At 49.1% G+C, this 22,116-nt stretch overlaps 1 protein-coding gene across 3 annotated transcripts in view; it reads right to left on the bottom strand.

Moving 5' to 3' along the window:
* Positions 1 to 10,578: 10,578 nt before the first annotated feature.
* The window catches only part of ATP2B4 (ATPase plasma membrane Ca2+ transporting 4), a 52,771-nt gene continuing 41,233 nt past the window's right edge, over positions 10,579 to 22,116 (bottom strand). For 2 of the 3 annotated variants that reach the window (XM_068986378.1, XM_068986379.1), the window contains 3 exons: positions 19,868 to 20,044; positions 15,920 to 16,100; positions 10,933 to 10,958 (listed from right to left, as the gene is read on the bottom strand). In XM_068986378.1, the coding sequence (XP_068842479.1) occupies positions 10,933 to 10,958; positions 15,920 to 16,100; positions 19,868 to 20,044 (384 nt within the window). Of the gene's footprint in view, positions 10,959 to 15,919; positions 16,101 to 19,867; positions 20,045 to 22,116 lie in introns of all 3 variants that reach the window. The other variant, XM_068986377.1, reaches the window with a different exon arrangement.

Here is a 22,116-nt window from a genome sequence, read left to right as displayed (position 1 = left end):
GCCATCTCAGCACTGCCCTCGCTGTGCCTCCCAGGAAGGGCAGCCCAGGGCCTGTGCTGGCTCTCCTGTGAGTCTTCCCTGGTGGCTCAGATGGTAAAGCACCTGCCCGCAATGTGGGAGACCCGGGTTCGATCCCTGGGTTGGGGAGATCTCCTGGAGAAGGAAATGGCAACCCACTCCAGTACTCTTGCCTGGAGAATCCCATGGACGGAGGAGCCTGGTAGGTACAGTCCATGGGGTCGCAAAGAGTCGGACACGACTGAGCGACTTCACTTTCAGTTTCACTTTTGCCCTAGGAAGGGGTTATCAGTGGCTTTTGTATTTCCGGACTCCCCCAACATGCCAAAATTGCCCTGTGGGAATGACAGCTGCAGCCAGGCTTCGTTTTTGAAGGTCTAGGAGCTGAGACGATGGAGCAGGAGGACAGCTGGTTGATAGCCCCGTCCCTCCTTGCGCCTTTGCTCATAGAGAGGCCTTCTCCAGTCCAGACATGTCTGAAGCAGAACAAAGGCAGCAGATGCCCTCCTTTTAAGTTAACACTGTGAGAGAGCAGAGTTCGGATGGAGAAATTTGGAAAGTGCATAAATATTTCTTTCACTTCTCTGCTCCCTGGTCTCATTCAGCCTAAGGTCCGCGGGAAGAGTTGTGGAGAATTTGGAAGCAAGAAGTGAGACCGGGTTGGGAGACAGCCTCTGTCTGCTAGGCTGAGGCCCCGGGGAGGGTGCGGGCGCCGCTGCCGAGCAGGCCTTTCCTAGGCCTCGGTCTGAGGGCAGGCCCCCCTGCGCGCGGTCGGCTGAGAGCGCCGGCAGCTGCAGAGCCGCGCGCCGAAGCCAGGAATGCTGGCCGCCGGCCTCTGCTCCCTCGGCCCGGCCCACGCGGGCGGGAAGATGGGGCGTCGCGGCAGGAACCGGCAAGAGCGCAGAGCATGTCCGGGGAGGCGCCGCGGCAGCAAGACCCCATGGAGCGAGCGAGGCGGACGTCAGGACGGTTCCCTGTTCCCTTCTCCTGGGCGTGAACAAAGTATCATTTCAACTGTTTCATGAACCAGGGCTTGAACAAGCTGGGGCGGCAAACAGTTCAGTTCTGTTTTGAACAGGCATTTTCTTTTTGTGTGTCATAGGACCACAGCAAGACAGGGAGGTTGAATTTACCTGTATCCCTTAGTATTGGGCTAGGCCCATGTGAGGCGTGTGTTGCACGTGTGTTCCTTCCATATTCCCTAGACTGCAGCCACGTAACAGCCAAAGTTACCCCCTTAAACTGTAAGATAGGTCATCGGAACCCTCAGCTAAAGCCCTCTCATGAAGTCCTGTCTCAAGAAAGCCAAGCTTATGCTGGCGTACGGGTTCCCATCCCTCCATCTCTGAACTTATGCCTTCAGTTTCCCACTTAGTCACTCAGTGCCGATTCCTGCCTTCTTTGCATGTCCTCAGAGCAAGAGTGCCTGCCTCAGGTCCTTCGCACTTGCTGTATCCTGTGCCTGAAATCTCTTTCCTCTAGCTCAGGCTTTTACTCCAGACCCTCTCTTTACAGCCTTCCTCTCCAGAGACGCCTTCCCCGATCACTCACTCTACAGAAGACCAGTCCTCATGGCCTGTGCTCCCCGTTTTTCTCACAGCACTTCACTATTCCCCTTGGTCCTTGTCACCATTTGACATGCTCTGTATTTATTTATTTGTTTTGTCTCTCTCCACAAGACTAAATTTAAAAGTGTCAGAGTCTTTGTTTTGTTCGCTATTGTATCCCGAACGCATACGTTGGTGCCTGGCATAATAAGTGCTTGATGAATGAAGGAGTGGACCAATATCCAAGGGGAGGAGATGAGACCGTAAACAAAGGACTAGCAGAGGCCTCTCGCAGATCTTGGCCAGTGCTATTTTGGTGCTAGAGTTGACTTGATATAGAAAAGAAATTGATTTCTTGTACTTTAAGGGCCAGGGAACAATTTGTCTTTGTTGCAGGTATAAGTGTCTGAGCTCCAGGTGAAGCCTGCAGGTACCAGTATGCGGTAGTGCTCAGTGCACACACAGCGCTGCGTTCTGAAGGCGATAAAGCAATGGAGAAAGGCCATCTAGATATTCTCTCATGGTTATTAATAGCAATTTTAGGTGCCAGAGCAAGCTTGGAAAGTGTGTCAGAGTTGGAGAGACTCTTAGGTCACAGCAAATGAGCAGCAGGATTGGTGATTAAGAACAATTATTTCTTTAGCCGTGCCAGGCCTTCACTGTGACATGGGAATTCTTACTTGCAGAATGTGGGATCTAGTTCCCTGATCAGGGATCAAAATGAGAGGGTAACAGGCGGGAAGGCCAGGGGTCTCCAAACGGAGGAAATAGCCTGCAAGTGTCAGACATTTTCTCTCTCTTAAGCGGCAGGAGGAAACAAACTAGTGATATTTTTTCCTTCCCTATACACATTTAAAAGGAGGTTTCTCTTAAAATTCTGTGTTGTCATAATGATACCTGGTTTCACCTGAAGTTAACCAATGCCTTTTTCTTATGGAAATGTTTATCTTAAGCTATGCTAATGTACTATGCATTTACCCCAAACCCTGTCTTCAAGTCGGTTCCGCCTTTTGGGCTCAGAACCTACTTGATAAACCAGTATGTTATACTCCGGTAATGTTCCTCGAATCTATGTAAATGACACTATTTGTATGGTGATCTGCCCTTCTTCAAGATTCAAGTTAATCCTTTTATGGCCCAAGATGAACAATTTGGAGCCAAGATTATCCCAAAATACATCTTATGGGTGAGGGGCCTGGTGCCATTCTAAGTTTTGAGATAGTCCTGTCTTTCATTAACAGACTGCTGGTGACTGTATAACATCCAGCTGAAGACTAGCAGGGGGTACTCTTTCTGCCCCCTTCTGATGCCTATGTCAGAAGCTTTCTCTATCTCCGTTATACTTTAATAAAACTTTGTTACACAAAAGCTCTGCGTGATCAAGCCTCGTCTTTGGCCCCGGATTGAATTCTTCTCCTCCGGGGGCCAAGAATCCCGGCGTCGTAATTCAACAACAACCTTTCAAAAACTGGCTGCCTGCGTTGGGAAGTTCAGAGCCTTAGCCACTGGACTAGAGGGACGTCCCAGGTTTGGGATTGTAACACAGGCCTTCTAATTCCCTGGCTAGCTCTTTCTACCAAAGCTCAGATGAGCCCTCTCGCTTCTCTAATTTCATGCCATTCCACTGGATTAGGTCTCTGGATTCCCAAACTACTGCTCTTTCCCAACAAATTCCAACACAGAACAGCCAGATAACAATCTCAGCTGAAGGTTCTATAATCACAAAGTTTTACTCTGTATTATTTATGTTACATTAATAACTATAGTAGGAGACAATAAAGACAGGATCCCAGTTAGGCTGGCTTGTGCATTTATTCACACAACTTGTTGTGACATTGTCACCCACGTTTGGATCATTTCAGCACTGATGATTTGATTTGTTCACTAGAACCTCAGCATTTCAGAGCTGGGGGCCCTTAGAGATGGCTAGTTCATAAGGCTTTTAAGTCATTTTTTAAACCTACAGCTGACCCAGAAGTCAATTAATTATATATATTTAAAAAGTGCTCCTTTTATTGAATACCTGTGGGCTCTGAATCACCACTAAGGAATCCCTTTCAGGTCTTTAAAATGTAGCTTGAAAATCATTGATGTAGTTCCACTTTTTCCTTGTAGAGATGGAAAACCAAGCCAGTCAAGAAGCAGAGTTTATATCAGGATTTTACTCCATCTAATTACTGTTTAAGCTCCTCCACCATAGGGTGAGCAGGAAAACATTCAAACTCCTTTCTCTCCTACCTGATCAGCAGCAGTTTCAGCTCAAGGGTTTAATGGGAAAGATGGAGAAAGGCTTAACTCAGATGAAGAGTTTGTGTAACCATGTCTGAAGGCAATCAGTAGTTTCCAGTCCTTCTCTCCCCACGTTCACATCCTCTTTTAAGATTTCATATATATTTGCTTCATTAAAAAATTTTATTGTTATTATTTTTTGGCCATCTTGTGCAGCTTGCGAGATCTTAGTTCCCTGACCAGGGACTGAACCTGCACCGTTGGCAGTGAAAGCAGAGTCTTAACCTCTGGACTTCCGGTAAATGTTGCTCAGTCGCGTCTCTTTGTGACTCCATGGACTGCAGCCCACCAGCCTCCTGTCCATGGGATTCTCCAGGCAAGAATATTGGAGTGGGTTGCCATTTCCTTCTCCAGGGGGACTTCCAAGAAATCCCCTATATTTGCTTTAAATAAGGCCTACCTAGATATGAAGATCGGGAGTTAAAACAAGAACCCTAACCTAATCAGTTGTGCTGTTTGGAGGATGGTCTTCATGGCCACTAGTCCAGGGAACACCAGAGAAGCCACGTAGTGCCCAGGCCTGAATCCAGGGGCCAGGCCTGAGCGAAGATGCTGCGGCCAGCTCTGAGTGTGATGGCACTGGCCGCTCCGCTCAAGCACTGTATCTTCTGAGAGCTGGGAGGTGTGCTTTGAAACAGATTTCAGAGATGTATGATTAGTTCCATCATGATACGAGCAAGCCCAGAACCCAGAAGTCACTGCCTAAAAGGCTAAAAGGCAAGGCTAAAAGTATCCTGGTCTACGAATCTAGTTGACTGTTACTCCTGAGAGCTCAGGTTCATTTGGGGGACAACTGGATGTGAATGGTGTTACACAGATAGTAACAGGTTCACGTTTTATTTATAACAGGTTTCAAAATCTGCTGGTAAAGGACATACCATTTTTATTCTGCTTCCAGTGGCATGGAGGCCATGCCCTAATAGACCCAGGTCAAGGGTTGGTAACCAGCTTCCTGGTACCTAGTGAGTCATCCTTGGATTTGCCCAGAATAAGTTAGGGAGTTGTCTGGCTGTGTGTATACACTCGGGTGGGGTGGGGGTGGGGGTGTGGGGCTGGAGGCAGGGTCGGTCAGTCCTGGTGGAGAGTTTCAAACAGACCCAGTGACGGCTGGGAGAGGATGCAGTTGTTGAGAAGGGGAGACTCACAAACCATTATTAAAGATGGAGGGCAAGGAAACTGCTTTTCTTTCTTTTAAGAAACAGGGGTAGGAAAAGATGGAAGAAAAGAACAGTGTTTTTTCCATGTGGTAACTCAAGCCTAAGGAGCTGAGCTGGCTATATACCCCATTAAACCAATGTCTTAGGAAACACTGGTCTCTGCCAGAAAGCTGCTCTGAAGCTCTGCTCTATGCCTCACCACACACTGAGGTTGGGAGGTACGGCTGGGATCCTGTTAGATGTGGCAGACGCACAGAGCTGGGGCCCAGCAAAGACAAGGGGAGAGGCAGGGGGGAAACATCGGGCCAAACTTTAGAAAGGACTCGAGCTGTGTGAGTGTATTCTGCATCCCTTTTAAGTAAGGGTATTTGGGATGGAAGCTACAAAGTAAAGAAAAAGACTCTAGTCCTGTTTTGTGAATGATTTCTGTTTTCAAATAAGTCCCAGACCCTGTTTGTTTGGTTGGTTATTAGTTATTTTCTCCCCAGCATGTTTGAAAGAACCTAGGTGGGCAGCGTGTCCGTGCCCGTGGAGAGCAACCTGGGACAGGCAGGAAAGGTGGGTAACACTTCTCATTACCGAAGACTTGTCAACCGTGGCTGGTTCCTCCTTCAGAATCGACCTCGTCAAACCGCCGGGAGAGCTGGGCTCTTCTTCAACATCATACTTTCCCTAAAATACCTTGGGGAGCCAACAACTCCTTTCCTTATTTGCTGTTTTAAAGGAGAGTAGGTGCGTCTGGATGAGAGTTGCTGGGAGGAGTTCTGAATTGAGATGTGAAAGCTCAGAACCTAAATGACTTGCCAGGAGACTTTGACCTGAAACTAAGGCCTAATATTAGTCATGTTAGAGACCCAGTGAATGGCACAGCTAAAACAAACAACAAACTCTCAACCCCCCAAAAACCTCTGGGAAGGTGGGAACTGAAGAACTCAGGAAGGACGGTAGGGAATAGCTGCTAACATGTGGTGGTTTGGTTGCTAAGTCGTGTCCGACTCTTGTGACCCTGTGGACTGCAGCCCACCAGGCTCCTCTGTCCATGGGATTCTCCAGGCAAGAATACTGGAGTGGGTTGCAATTTCCCCCTCCAGGGGATCTTTCCCACCCAGGGATCAAACCTGGGTCTTCTGTGTTTCAGGCAGATTCTTTACTGACTGAGCTCCGAGGGAAGTCTAGCTGCTAACATAAAGGAAACTAATTTTCCTGATAGGCATTTCGTTAAAAATTAAAACAAAGAAAGAAAGGACTGCCAAACCTGACTCTTTTTCATCCTTCCAGATTCATCCTTTTTCAAAAGCCCCAGCTTCCTAGTTCTCTGATTGCAGACTCTAACCAAGGTGGGCAGAGCAAAGCTCGTTTCCTGAGGGAATGAAACTGGCAACCAGGGCTGTGAATCACCAAAGGCAAGTGCTGGCAGAGAAGCACTTCAGGACCCAGTAACAGGCTGAGTCCTGGGCTCGCACAGTCAGGCTCTCAACGTGGCCGTGGCAGGGCCCTTCTCAATTTCGACAACCGGTGACCTTACCCAAAGTGGATCCATACAGAGGATAGCACAGTCACAAGCGGGCATGGGTTTTTATTCTCAGTGCACAATAGTTTGGTTTTTGCTCATCAGCAACAGCTTCATTGTTCTAAAAAAAGATCTTTTTCCCTTCTTTTAAAACTCCCCTTCCGTTCTTCCTGTCTCAATGGAACAACATATTTGAATTTCAGAATTGCCATTTATAGCATTTTTTCCCCTAAGAACCATATAAATACATGCAAAACATTGTACAGAGAGCTTAAATAATATTAAAATACAAATACAGATTGGGTGTACTGTTTAGCTGAACTGTAGATTAAAACCACACACTGGGGTACACATTGCTTTGATATCACCGTTTGTGTATGTCATGCAGATCACAATAATCAATCTTCTGTTTTGTTTTTTTTTTCTTTTATACAAAATACCAGTGCCTGTTATACTAGTTACTGAAAAGAAGAAAAAAAACTCAAAATCCCTGTGTGTGTGCTAATCTGAAACAATGTAGATAGGTTTGTTGGCACATGTATATGGCGTACTCGCACACAGCATATACACACACACGGGGACACATGAACAAAAGGCCAATTCAGCCATGGGGAGCTCACCTCCCCCCACCTCTCCTAATCAGAGGAAAGGGGACAGCAGGTCTAACAGCAGGCTGGGGAGGCAAGGGCAGCACTGAGCTAAACGGAGGCATGTCGGGTCTGTTCTGAGGAAGAGCCTGTAAAGGCTTAAGAGAGCAGACATTTACAGAGGGTCCCACCCCACCCACTGCAGCGAGGGGGTCCCCAGCTGTGCAGAGGGAGGAAGAGGAAGTGTGCACTTTGGGATGGCATCACGGGCTGCTTCAGTCACTAGGCAGGGAAGACAGGAGAGAGAAGTGATGGATGAGCTGAGAGGTTTCAGGACACATGTGAGCTTGCCATGCCCCTGGGTTTTGGCAATGAGGTAATCACTCAGATATAAGTGTGCGATTCTCCCCTCTGAAGCTCAAGGGAAGAAGAAATGCAAACCCTGAAGAACTCACAAGTGCCTGCGGGATTTCTTGGTCTCTCTACCACACTTAGAGATGGAGAGTCATTTTAGAAGCAGAGGACACCTATGGGAAGGATCTAGTCAAGATTGTCATCTAGGGCTAGAACCAGCCTTTATTTTTCCATGTAGAGCTAGTATCTCCCATCCAATACATTGCATGAAACTTTTCTAGGGGAGGGGGAGAAGTCTCAAATCAAATCCTTGCACAAAAAAATCACTAATGGAAAACTCCAGGGGCAACAGGAGGTGAAAGAACCGTAAAAAATGCAACCCCCAAATCAGAGTACCCGTGCAGCCCAAGTGTCCCAGGTACCACTCTGCTAGCTGTTCTTCAAGAAATACAAATCTACCTGAGGTCCCCGATCCTGATCACTAGCTCCTGATACCTGTTTCCATGGGGATGTGCACTTATTTCCTGCCAGCTGTTCCTTCTTCCTGGATGCCTGCCTTCCCACTGGTAATCAACTGCCCATTTTTCTAGTTTTATCAAGAGAGGAATCTAGGATAATATTTCCCCCTTTTCCCCATCAGGCTCTTTTCAAATCCAAAGCACCATTTTTTGGGGAAAGGTGTATTAACTTATGCCATATTTATCCACTGCCAGTGGGATCACTGAAACTGAATAGGAAAAAAAAAAAAAACACATATAAAAAATACATGCACATAAGCACTTAAACTTGCTCAATTCCATACCAGCAAAATTTATATTAACAAGTTCTAGATCCAACAAAATTCTTCCCCGTTTAAGCATGAAGATGGCTGTTTGGAGAAAGGTAGTATGATGCATTGGTTTAAAAACCAATTGCAAATACACTGTGAGTCACCTGTCATGTCTAACAGTCACTTTTGTGCCCCCTTCCACAGGGTTACAGGACAGCACTTTATTTTAAATCCTTTAAACAAGATACATATGGCTGACTCAAAAAATATCAGTTTATGATCTAAAGAAAACTATATATTGTTTGCATAATATTTCTATATTTTCTCTCTTACTACGGAAACTAGAATACACAGAAAAAATCCCATTGACTTTAAACAAGTAGACACAAGCCCTCAAGGGTAAACTTGTCAGGCACCATGAGAGTCTTTTGGGAGCAGGAATGATAAAATAGCCTCCAAAGTTTGTTTTAAAAACTGATCTGAGGTAATAAAAGACTCGACAGAACTAAATCTTCCAATTAATAAATATATATGTGAACATCGAACACCTCGGGTGAGCTATTTTTTCCCCCATTAGTACTGAAGACAGAGGAAAAAAAGATCACTGGAACATGTAACTTTTACAAAACCAAAATCAGATTTGGGGGCTGATGTACTAATGGGAATGTGCAGGGGGTAAAATGTCTTTATTTTTCCTTCCTAGGGCAGCTCTGGTGAGAGGGGGAGCGGGGAGGGAGCCACAGGAAAAGGCTGGAGAGGACAGCTCAGGTCAGCGGACCCCCAGATGGAAATGTGGCAGTCCCCAGCAGCCTCAAGGCCCTTCTCCCCGTCCCCATCAGTCGAGAAAGAGGGGAGAGGCTTCATTTATCCGATGGAGATGGGACTTGGCCGACATGAGCCGACTCCTGCACGGAAGAGCTTACATCAGCGCAGCAGGGAGAGAAATGGAGAAACTGCAAATGCGGCTCCATCGTGTCCCACTGAGGGGCACTTAAAAATCTCCTAGCCAGTTCCCTGGCCCCTGAGAGCCAGGCAGGGAAGGGGATGCTCTGGGCAGTGCTCAGGGAGAGAAGGCACAGGCCTAACTGCACCGCAGTGAGCGTTCTAGGAGGGGCTTGAGCAGGGTGTAGGGCGCGGGAGCGAGGAGGGGAGCCTCCTTTCCCTCCTTTAAGTCAGCAGAGTGTCACTGGAGCCATATAGTTTCAAAAGGCTGGGGCCCTTTCAGCGGCTAGCTGAGCTAGGGGACACAGCAGAGAACTAGAAAACTGAAGGCAGTGTCCAAGCTGACCCGTCACCTGAGCTCCAGAGTTCTGATTTCTCTGAGGAAGGGTTTCTCAGGTCCTGCTGCAAGGGCACTGTGGCCTCTCCCACGCCTTCACAATCGTCACGCCCCCAACGATCAGGCCCTACCCGAGAACAGCCTTAGCAGACGGCTTTGAGAGCAGCAGTGGTTACCCCGAGGAGGACTCCTAGTTGGCTCTGATGGGCTGTCTTGCCCTAGATCTGCCAGCTTCTGTTCCTTAATATCCAAGCCCAGTTAGGAGGAAGCTCAGGCTTCAGGTAAAAACTACAGACCACATCTGTGTGAACTTCATGGTCAAGGCTAATCTTCCTGGCACTTAGAAACCACACACACCGAGCAAGATGGCAGTTTAGAAGAAGATAACCTGGCAACAACAGGGATATAGTATTACCTGCTCTCAGCTGCTTCCAAAGGGCCGTTAGCAAAGAAATGTACGTGTCTCTAGAAATAAATTGAGAGTTCCACTGGGGCCGGAAGGGAGAAAGGTCAAAGTTGACTCAACTCACCCATATTCTTTCTATTTTTTTAATCATCACAACTTAGAGTAAAGGTAAGGAAGACAATGGTCGCAAAGGACCAAGAGATTGTGGGGAAGTTTGATTGGAAGGGCAGAAAGAAGTTAAGGGCCTTGGGTATAAGTTTTCAAAATGGAAAAATTGTTTTAAAACAATCTGATTCTGTACCTTCCATTCTTACCTCAACACATTTCATTTGATAATGTTTGTAGCTCTGAATTTTGAACTGAGCTCATAAACAGCATAGACTCATAGGGTAAAAACCCAGAAGTAAGGAGACTGGTGACATAGATATGAATGTTGGGGAGAACTGGAGGTGGGGTAGACGCCAAGATGATTGTCGCCATTTCTTTCAAAATGACTACTGACACGTCCAAGGAATAGATCCACCCCACATCACTTGCCTGGGGCTTAGCTGGGTCCCGCTGCAAACCCCAACTTGAGTTTCAGCTAAAATCCTCGTAGGTCTGTGCTCGTGGCTCTTCACACTTGGGAGCAGCTGACACGACAGTGAGAACGCCCATCATCGCCTTAATGACGGGACAGATGAAAAGGGAGACAGGGAAGGCAGGAACGGGAAGCAGAGCACGAAGTTCAAACTGACGTCTCCAGGCTGTGCAGAGGGCTGTCCGAGTGGGAAGCAACAATTTGTGCTCGGGAGCAATCCACCGAGCTGTTGTTTTCGTTGGTTTCTGGAGTGTCCTCACCATCCGGCGAGGACATCGTAGTCCCAGGCTTAGACACCTTTTCAAAAATTTCCTCTTCTTGCTCATCCAGGAGTGGTGTTCGTGGCCCCTCCTCATCTATGGTGAATTCAGGGTGGGTCATGAAGTTGTGGATGGAGTTTTGGTTCTTGGGTTTCTGAATGCTTTCGTGGAGGGAACTATGGAACGCTTTGACCACTTTGATCTACACCAGGGGAAGGAAAAGGAGGGTGAGAAAACGCAGCGGTGAGAACTGGTCAGCAGAACAGGGGACTGGGTGGTTTGATGACAGAAACAAAGCCCAGCTACAGAACACTACTGCCCCACAACCCAAACCAAAAGCATGAGAAGAGATCATGAAACACCAGAACATCACGTGACTTAAATTTCAAGCACTGAGGTGGGGTGGGGAGAGTGAACAATGACAAACAACCAGAATAAAGCTGCATAAGAAAAAGTAGAAAACCCAAAGCAAAGTTAGCATTTCCAAACAATCTACTCTCGAAATTAAATAGGAAACAAAAAGATTCATTAGTTCTTTTGGATGGAAGGCAAGGACATTGGAAATAGATGCAGTTTAATAGTCAAACTTAAAAGATGATCCAGACAAGTGGACTTCTGTGTTGGAGCCAAATATTTTATGAGTGTGGAATGGAAGATTACACACTGAAGTTTAGTTATCTGTTGAAAACCCTCAATAAGCCAAACACATATCAATTTGCACACAATACACGTTGGGTGATAAGCAACCATTAATACTGTGTGGCAAGGCAGACAATACCGTGCAGCTGTGTTAGCAGCATGCAAGAAATCAAAATTCTTATACTCTCCAATTTAATAATTGCTCTTTCAGTCAGGAAACATGCATATGTTTATATCCCACAATCTCCACTGTGTCCTCTTCCCCCAAACAAAGCAGAACTCCACTCCTTCAGCCCCTCCCCTTGAAGAGGTGGATAAATACAGGCATCACAGTTGCCCCCTCCGAGGCTGACAGAGGGCTGCTCTCTCAGTTCAGATGCGGCTGGACGTGTGCGGCCATGACTCTGACACACAGCGGCTGTGCCGAGTCACAGAGCTTTCTCCAGCTGTTTGTAAATTACGAAGAGGAACATGATCTTAGGTAGGGGAGGGAGAGCGTGGGCTCAGAACAGAAGCTACTCAGGCCAGGAGGCTTTCCTGATGGGATGGATCAAGAAGATGGAGGAAAGGGAGCCCCCTGCGGTTTCTCAAAGGGGATACACTCCTGTGAGTGTCACAGGCTTTGCTCTACTGCACAGCAGAGGAAGGGGTTCAGTTTAGAGGAGAAGAAGAAACACTTGACAAGCACTGATCCCTCTGCCAGCCTTCACTGTATCCATAGGCACCAGCTCTCTGGCAGCTGTTTTTCCAAACTGGAAACCTCTCTGAGGTACGCGTTAGAACTTGGGTTGGTAGTACTAGAGTAGGGGCAAGGTGGGATCTTGAGAGGCTGGAGGGAGAGGGGAAAAGAAAGCGGTCGTAGGACAGTTTCAGTTCTGGGAGGTGGCTGATCCTAGACTGATCCCAAAGTTCTTTCATCAGAAAAGAAGTGGAAATAATGCAGGAGAGACTGTTGAGGTGCGAGAGGGGAGAGAAGTGATGGGGGCTGGGGCGGGGTGCCTCTTCCAGCAAAGAACACCTTCCTGAAGAATATGGATCCAGCAGAGCACACAGAGAGGCAAATGAACTGTGCAGCTGGTCTCAACGCTTCCCGTCACTGTGCAGAACCTGCCAAAGTAACGCACAGGGCAGGTTCACGGAAGCTGCATCTCTGCCGGCTAAGGCTTTATCTTGCCTCACTCCACAGCACACCGGCAGACCCACAGGACAGAGGGCACTCAGGGCTCAGAAGGCAGAGGACGCAGTCACTCAGTGACATCCGCTCAGTGCTTCAGCCAAGAAGAATCGAGGAACCTGGGTACACATTCACCTTGCTGCACACAAAGTTAGGATCTATCCTTCTATCCCTTTGGTAAGATCAGATGGAATCCAGGTTACATCTGGGTTTCAGGAAGTCCCAAGTTATAATGGGTCTACATCAAATCTTAGAGCAAAGCACCTGGATGAAGCGAGACCGAATCCCATGCCCTCAAAGCCACACTCCCCCTGCAGGAGTGCGAGCACAGCCCACTCTTTTCACTCTTCCGATCTCCACATTTCTAACGCGTGCTACAGGCGAGAGGCACCTCTATATCATGAGCTGGTCATCTTCAGTATGAGTGATTTTCAAACTTCCTGGTTCTAGTTTTTTTTTAAAGTGACTGAAAACTTTGTTAAAACAATTATATGTTAAGTCCAATCTAGGAAACAGATGTTTAAAAACAGGGGTCGCAATGAGGTTCTGGAGCCCTGTTTGGTGGCTTTTCCTCTCACCTGTTGGGGGGATGAGTCACTGTTACAGGCAAACAATAAGGGAGATGAAGGTGACGTGGGGATGGGGGGTGGAAAAGATAGGGAGAGTTTCTTCTTTAGGGGAGCAAGGAACAGTCATCCAGCTAGACAGCAGGGCTCTGGACTCTAAAGAGAAAGCAGCCACCTGTAAGGGAAGCTCGAGAAGAGGAGTCCGAGAGCTAGGGAGCACCATGTGGTGGCCTGGCAGGCGGAAAGGAGGGTGGTGGGCAGAGGGTGTGGGTTGCGCCAGAAGGCCCCTCAATCCCAGCACTGACCTCGGAGACTGTGACGCGCACGGATGCCCACCACACAGCTACCTCATCACCAGCCCACCCCAGGCGGTGGTAGCCTCCCTTCCTGACGCACAGTGCCTGGTGCCCGAGCAGTGTGTGGGGGACAAGACACAGACAGAGGCGGCTGCTGGGCAAGCTTCAGGCCCTCTCCGCTTGGCCAATCAACCTTTCCTTCCCCAATCACCGTCGCTCAGACCTCTGGGAAACGTCCCTTCTGGGGCGCTTATCCTACAGATGAAAGTGGTTGATTGAACAGCAACTGTTTCTCACGGCTCGGAGGCCCGAACCAGGCTGGCCCTTAGATTAGGCATGAGTGCTAAGGGCCACTCTCTGGAGTTCAGTGAATGGGAAGATGAAGATTCCCTTTTCTTCAGCTGGTATTCTGCAGTTTTCCTTTGCAGAAATTAAGGGAAGAGAAGGAATTAGGGCCTTCCTAGAGAGGGAAATCTTGGGCTTCCTAGGCGGTGGTAGTGGTAAAGAACCTGCCTGCCAATTCAGAAGACATAAGAGACACAGGTTCGATTCCTAGGTCAGGAAGATCCCGGGGAGGAGGGCATGGCAGCCCACTCCAGCATTCTTGCCTGGAGAATCCCATGGAGCCTGGCAGGCTATAGACCACAGGGTCACAAAGAGTCAGACATGACTGAAGCAACTTAGCATGCAGAGAGGGAAATCTTAGAGATCTGTCTGCCAAACATTAGATAAATAATTGAATTTGTTTGGAAACCTGGAATGGGAAATGGGTTTTAAAATGCCTGACTATAACTTCTAGGCCCTCCAGTAAGAAGGCACAGCTGGAGGAAGAGCAGGGATGGCCTGACTCTCCGGGTTTTCTACCTTTGAGGGGTTGCACCATATCCTCCACCAGCAACTCTACATGAGCCCAGTGGTCACTGTTTTTTGCTTAGTCCTCCCACCTTCAAATCACCAGGACAGTTGACACTAACCCTTCCCAACAGAGAGGCAGGGTTTAAAATAGAACAGAGACTAGTTAGAAGGACATGGTAGAGCCAGAAGAAAGCAGGGAACAGGAGGAACACGGGAGGACTAGAGCAGGAGAGCCTTGCGTGCTGGAGGGTAAGACACAGATCTTGGCTGCCTTTGGGCCTGAAGAACACGCACCACACAGACCTCCTCTCCCCCTGCTCCTCACACCTCACATGAGAACACTTAGATAGGAAGACAGCGGGTAATCTAGGTCTGACCATCCTACACACTCACCATCAAGTGAACCCCAGAGAAGGCAACTGCGCTTTCTTTACCCCCCATCCCAGGGTTGGAGTGCTGGTATCCAGGAATTGGGGAGAAAGAAACAGACTAAACACTCAGGTATTTGAAGCCCACAACATACTTAATACAGAGAGACGCCTTCCCCACCAAATACCTTAACAGCACTATCAGCAAAGAGACTTCTGTTTCCTCTCTGGGTCCCACTTGGGGAAGGTAAAAAGATCAGCAATAGGAAGGCATAAGCATTAGCAATAATCCAATAATCTACCTATAATCTACCAGATCTTAGGGTGAGCCCTGATGGCATTCTGGTTGACAGGATGACTGAGAAAGGGGTCCTAAAACTTTACAGCCAAAATAAAATGTGAAGTGTTGGTTATAAGTAAAACAATCAGATTAGAGGAAAGGAGGAAAACAAAAAAAAGGTTGCTCTTCAGAAATTCCTACAAGAAAAAAAAATTTTTTTAACAGGTGAAAAATAAGTTATTTTGGTCTTTTTATATATTTCTCCCACGAGATGTGAATGAATAGATTCTTAAACCAGAGTTTGGCTGAAGATCCCTGAAAAGTAAAACAACGGGGATGCTCAGGCCTGTGCATGTGAACTGGACATCTTTTCTTCACATTCAGTTACCACTTTTATGCCAATACTGCCAGCTAACAGTGGAGTGGTGGCCAAAAAGACACTATTAGTAGTGGCCACACTCAACACTGATTCAACTATGACAGATCTACTGCTTAAAAACAATGGGAATAATAGCTCCTTTTATGCCTTTTTTTCAGGAGATCTCAACTTTGCCCCCAGAAGAAAAGAGTTCTCGAGTCTTCATTTGGCTTAACCTTACACCTAACCTTAGGAGACAGAGTTGACAGTCAAAGGAGCAGAAGGAGAGGAAAGCAACAACAACATCTTCAAACAAAGCAACAAACACAGTAAAGTAAAACAAACAGAATCAAGGAAGGAACAGGCAATGCAGGGGAACCATCAGAAACAAGATTACTGTCTTTAAAATGGTTACGGTTTAATAGCTTTTCAACATTAAAAAGATAATCCAATTAAAGGGCACACAGCTAGTTTTGAACTGGGGATTTTGCCCCAACTTTTTGCCCAACTCAAAGACCAAAGGGAAAAACCAAAAGGAAAAGATAGCCACGACTGGTTAAAGTGACTGCCACGTGCTCTCTTGTGGTCATTTTAGCAAATCATGCATCATAAGAGACTATCACTCACTGCCCAGAGTAGGAGATGAGACAGCAGCAGCCACAGAAGTGGTGGGGGCAGATTTAACTGGCGCAACTGTTACATAGGACGAGCTAGGAACATGTTTTACATCAAGGTGTTGACCCATGGTCTGGCGCCTTAGGACTCCCTTAAAAGAGGCTCCCGTCTGGAATGTGTTAATTACGTCGATCTGCAAAGAATCAGAAAGTGAGACAGCTTTGCTCCACAGTCATAGAGAAGTGAGAAAAGAGGAAGGGAAGGTCCGAGAGGGTTAGGGGAGGGGATGGAAAGAGCTGGGGAAAGGGGACAGGAGACGGGAAGCCGGAGAGAACCCCTCACACACAAAACAACCGTCAGGAGAAGGGGGGAAGAACGTTAGCTGCACATCACACTTCATTTAAGGAACAGTCTGCCGTGGAGTCTACATCCCCAGCCAGAATCTAGCCTTGCCTTCCCTTCCCTTTGAGCCCGTGATGGACATCTGAGGTGTGCCGGTGTCCAGACACATCTAACATTAAAGGCACTTTTCTCACTCCTGACTCCTGACAGAGAGTGACAGCTTATTCACAGCTTTGACCCACACTCTTGAAAAAATAAAGCATGCAATTTAAGATAGTAGGCAAAGTAAATATTTCTGAGTTTTGAGGCTCAGGAACTCTAAACCAATTAAATTGATTACCTATTCTTGCAGATTTTCCAGGAAAACAACTTATGTGTTTAAACAGAGGCAATATAGTAACCCATACACAAGTGGCCTTGGGGAAAAGGCTCCTGGACCACGAAATTGCTGGGCTCACCCTCTTCTGGGTTATTCGCTGAGATACCCCTTCCTTGGGTGGGAGTGGACAAGGCCTCTGAAGGCGGAGCTCAGGAACACAGGGGCCAGGCCCTTAGAGAGAAGGCCTCCAACAGCAGTCGTGCGCGGGGGTCCTGGAAGCACTGGCCCAAGTCAGTCATGAGCTCAGAAGGCAGACGGGCCCAGGAGGAGGAGTTGGCGGGCCCAGGAGGAGGAGCTGGTGGGCCCAGGAGGAGGAGCTGGCGGGCCCAGGAGGAGGAGCTGGCGGGCCCAGGAGGAGGAGCTGGCTGAGAGTGGCGGCGGTGCTCACCAGCTGCGGGTCTAGCCCTGCACACACTGCCTCTGATTTTCAGGGTCTGACTCCTCGGAGACAGAGGCAATGAAGGCCATTTGTCTTCTGACAGTGGCCTTGATCTGAGGCCTCAGTAACCTACCACCCTCATCCCTGACTTCTGAATGACAAGGAACAAATCAAAAAGGATTCCCTTACCCTTCAGGATCTGGTAGAATCACCTTAAAAATGCCCAAATGCCTAACACCACGGGTCAGTCTACCAGGGAGGTGGGAGAGGTGCTGACTCCACTCATCTAACCTCACTTCCCCAGGTGAGAAGGTGGGAGGGCAGGGACCTTGTGAATCAGACAACGGCTCTTATTTGTAAAGCTTCCTGAGAAGCCATGAAATGTTTAGGGCTAGTTTCTGGTTTCAGACCAGGTTTGAGCTAAAATACCACTCTTATCACATGATACAGTCCTCACTTTAAAGGGATGGAGGAGACTGACGCTGTGGGAGAAAAAGGTCTGCATGTGGGAAGGGGTCAGCCACACGGAAGAAGGGGCTGGAGAGTCACTCCTCGGGCTTGTTAAGGCCACAAGGCCCCAAACAATGAAGCTGGAAGTTTACCAAGATTCAAGCCCTCGAGTTTCCCAAACTTCTGCTCTCTAGTGCTTTTAGGTCTCCCAAAGTTACAGGGACCAGGATGGGACAGAGCCTGGCACTTCCCATCTCAGGTGTTGCAAGGAGAATGACAAGGACCAGCTCTGCTGAGTGAAGGGCTGATGCCAGGAGAGGGCTTTAGGATCCAGGGTGAAGGTTAGTTAGCACAGTCAGCCACAGCTGCTGTGGAATCAGGGGTGATGGCGCAGACTGCTCATCACAGCATCTCTAACAGGTCGCCTATGTTGCCCAAGTTCGGGCTTTAATGTCATTCTGGTCCAAGTGCCTCTTGCTCCAACAGAGAAAGGTGGTATACCTAAAGCTACGTAGGCAGCAAAACCAGAGGGGTATAGAGTCGAGGGGGTGGACACTGGTAGTGGAGGGAAGGGAAGATCCATGAGTCTCAGCCCCAGGAGAGAAGCCTGGGAAGGAGCCACGAGACACTGGAACGAGGGGATCCTGGCTAGGAAAAAATGTACATAGTAGAAGAGGAGGCAGATGATCCTGAAGGGAAGAAAAGAAGACAGGTTATTCTGAAAAGAGCAGACCTGCAGGGAAGCTCCGAGGCCTCAGAGACGGGAGCCACAGGCACCGAGCTCTCGGGGTCTGCAGGTGGGAAGGGGTCAGCCACACGGAAGAAGGGGGTGCACTACGTGCAGCCTGGAGCGGGGGCTGCTGTGGAAACTCCGCACGTGCTCAGGGGGCTTTTGCAGACCCTGGGATTTCCCTCTGCAAGGAGGAGCTCCAGACGGGAGAGGGGCCCAGGCCCTCCCTCCCAAGCCCTGGCTCCCTATCTCCATCTGCTGTCCTGTCTACTGGAGACCAGTTCCCAGCTGCTACAGGAGTCCTCCCTCATCTGCAGGGGTAAATCCCAAGACCCCCAGTGGGTGCTTGAAATTGCAGATAGTGTGAAATCCTGTATACACGATGCTTTTTCCTAGACTGATGGGCAAGTAGCTGGTATAGTGAGGATATGATAGGCAATGGAACGATTTACGTCCAGGGCAGGATAGAGTGGGGCAGTATGAGATTCATCAGCCACTCAGAATGGCATAAAACGGAAAACTTACGAGTTATTTATTTGTGGTATTTTTCACTTAATATTTTCAGATTGTGGGCGACCACAGGTAACTGAAACCAAGGAAAGCAAAGTCATGGATAAGGGGCGATCACTGTCTCTACCTTAGAATATTCATTTCACCTTTCTTCCCTACAAAGTGGTGGGCTTGATGAAGGAACTTTTGAAACCACCTGCAGTGCTGTTTAGAGGGTGAAATTTACTTCTGGGATCTCTAGCCAATCTGCAGAGAGGCATAGGCCTGTTCTCTGGAGAACACCTTTGAGAACTTGGGGATTTCCAGTTCCCTGAGACAGGAAATTTTAGGACTAACACAACAGAGGTATGTGAGGTAAGAATAGGGAAGTGCCTAGACCAGGCCCTTTACCCAGGAAAAGGTAGCTACAGCTGCTGCATGAAAGGTGGGGAGAAAAAGTTACTGCAGGGCTAGAGGCATGGCACTTATGAGCAGCAGGAGCAGCTTCTAGCCCATTTCAGAGATCGCAGGAAGGGAAATGGTGTGAAGAAATTATAGCCTCTTCTTTTCTGGGGAGAAAATCTGAACCTGTAAAAGACACTCAGGCACTCAGAGACTACTGTGATTTATATACACTTAGCAATAAGGTTCCCCATCACGGTCTTACATTTTGAGTGGGGAAGACATAAAAGAGTGAGTTTCTTTTACGAAGATCCTCCAGATAACAGCTACATTCCCTTAATAGCCGCTTGAGGATGTACAGTAAATGTCTGCTGGGGATGATGGTGCAGAGATACTGTCTGAACCCTTTCTTCTGCAGGGTCAGGAAAGACTCTGAACATTTCCCACCGGAGGTTAGGCCTAGTGCTTACAAGAGACTGTAAGCAGGAAGATGCCTACCTGTGAAGGGTGGGAAGCGGCCTTCAGACAAACCCAAAGCTAGAGGACCATGCTAGCAGCTGGGGTCCTGTGCTCTCGGCTCTCCACGATCACTCTCCTCTCAAAGGAGCCCAAACGGCCGCCTCTGCCTCTGTCTAACTTGAAGCAAGGGAGCTTGGGCTACCCACCAGTGAGAGGGCCTTAAGAAGGGTAGAGACACTGGCCACCGAGATCTACTGCCCTCCCAACACCTCCCAATAAAGACGGATGGGATTCCTCCTCCAGGGCAAGCACAGGCCACCATCACCATACCTGAGTCTGGATACGGTTCAGGCCCCGGAACCAGAGGATCTGGCCTCGGCGCAGCTCCATCTCTGCATGGTCGATCTCGTCCAGCCCCTCAGCATCCTTGGTGATCTCCTCTTTGGTGGTGCCGTGCCCAGCCTCCTTCAGGAACTTCAGGGATTGGGTAGGTATCGTGGAAATGACCTGAGAGCAGGGGCAGCAGAAGGGGAGACGCCAGGATCAGGGTGAGAAGAGCTGTCACTCGGCCGCGTGCGCCAGGCTCTGGGCAAGTCACGCTGGGCCCCAGCACCCCTCTCCCTGGGAGGGAGAGCAGAGAGAGAAGCACCAGCCCGCCTGGGCCAGCATCTCCCAGGGCCCGGCCCGCTGTCTGCGCATGCGGACGCTCGAAGGAGAACGTACATTCTAGTGTCTACCCAGCATCCGCCTTGTGACACACTTTATTCTCCTCCTCCTGTCTCGGTTCTCTTTTCATTTTGCCGTCTGTCTCTTAAGGGAACGCGTGCTACACGGCGGGAATGCGTGCTACACGGCGGGAATGCGTGCTACACGGCGGGAATGCGGGCTAATTGGCGGGAATGCGTGCTAAAGGCTGGGAACGTGTGGTATAGGGTGGGAATGCGCGGGACACGGTGGGAATGTGTGGTACACGGTGGGAATGCGCGGTATAGGGTGGGAATGTGTGGTACATGGTGGGAATGTGCGACATGGTGGGAATGCGTGGTACACGGTGGGAATGTGTGGTATAGGGTGGGAATGCGCGGTACACGGTGGGAATGTGTGGTACACGGTGGGAATGCACGGTATAGGGTGGGAATGTGTGGTATAGGGTGGGAATGCGCGGTAGGAATGTGTGTTATAGGGGGGAATGCGCGGTACACGGTGGGAATGTGTGGTATAGGGTGGGAATGCGAGGTACACGGTGGGAATGTGTGGTATAGGGTGGGAATGCGTGGTACATGGTGCGAATGTGTGGTATAGGGTGGGAATGCGCGGTACACGGTGGGAATGTGTGGTATAGGGTGGGAATGTGTGGTACACGGTGGGAATGCACGGTACACAGTGGGAATGCAGGGTACAGGGTGGGAATGCACGGTACACGGTGGGAATGTGTGGTATAGGGTGGGAATGCTCGGTACACGATGGGAATGTGTGGTACACGGTGGGAATGCGCGGTATAGGGTGGGAATGTGTGGTATAGGGTGGGAATGCGCGGTACACGGTGGGAATGTGTGGTATAGGGTGGGAATGCGTGGTACACGGTGGGAAAGTGTGGTACACGGTGGGAATGCAGGGTACACAGTGGGAATGCAGGGTACATGGTGGGAATGCGCGGTATAGGGTGGGAATGCGCGGTACACGGTGGGAATGTGTGGTATAGGGTGGGAATGCGCGGTACACGGTGGGAATGTGTGGTACACGGTGGGAATGCGCGGTATAGGGTGGGAATGTGTGGTATAGGGTGGGAATGCGCGGTACACGGTGGGAATGTGTGGTACACGGTGGGAATGCGCGGTATAGGGTAGGAATGCGCGGTATAGGGTGGGAATGCGCAGTGCACGGTGGGAATGTGTGGTATAGGGTGGGAATGCGCGGTACACGGTGGGAATGTGTGGTATAGGGTGGGAATGCGCGGTACACGGTGGGAATGTGTAGTATAGGGTGGGAATGCGCAGTACATGGTGGGAATGTGTGGTATAGGGTGGGAATGCGCGGGACACGGTGGGAATGTGTGGTACACGGTGGGAATACGCGGTATAGGGTGGGAATGTGTGGTACATGGTGGGAATGTGCGACATGGTGGGAATGCGTGGTACACGGTGGGAATGTGTGGTAGAGAGTGGGAATGCATGGTACACTGTGGGAATGTGTGGTACACGGTGGGAATGCAGGGTACACAGTGGGAATGCAGGGTACACGGTGGGAATGTGTGGTATAGGGTGGGAATGCAGGGTACACGGTGGGAATGTGTGGTATAGGGTGGGAATGCGCGGTACACGGTGGGAATGTGTGGTATAGGGTGGGAATGCGCGGTACACGGTGGGAATGTGTGGTATAGGGTGGGAATGCACGGTACACGGTGGGAATGTGTGGTACACGGTGGGAATGCGCGGTATAGGGTGGGAATGTGTGGTATAGGGTAGGAATGTGCGGTACATGGTGGGAATGTGCGACATGGTGGGAATGCGTGGTACACGGTGGGAATAAGTGGTAAAGGGTAGGAATGCGTGGTACACGGTGGGAATGTGTGGTACACA

The sequence above is a fragment of the Capricornis sumatraensis genome, chromosome 14 (assembly GCF_032405125.1).
Source record: "Capricornis sumatraensis isolate serow.1 chromosome 14, serow.2, whole genome shotgun sequence".
Classification (NCBI taxonomy): Eukaryota; Metazoa; Chordata; class Mammalia; order Artiodactyla; family Bovidae; genus Capricornis; species Capricornis sumatraensis.
The sequence above is the reverse complement of the archived record's forward strand: the minus strand, read 5'-3'. Positions and strand labels throughout refer to the sequence as shown.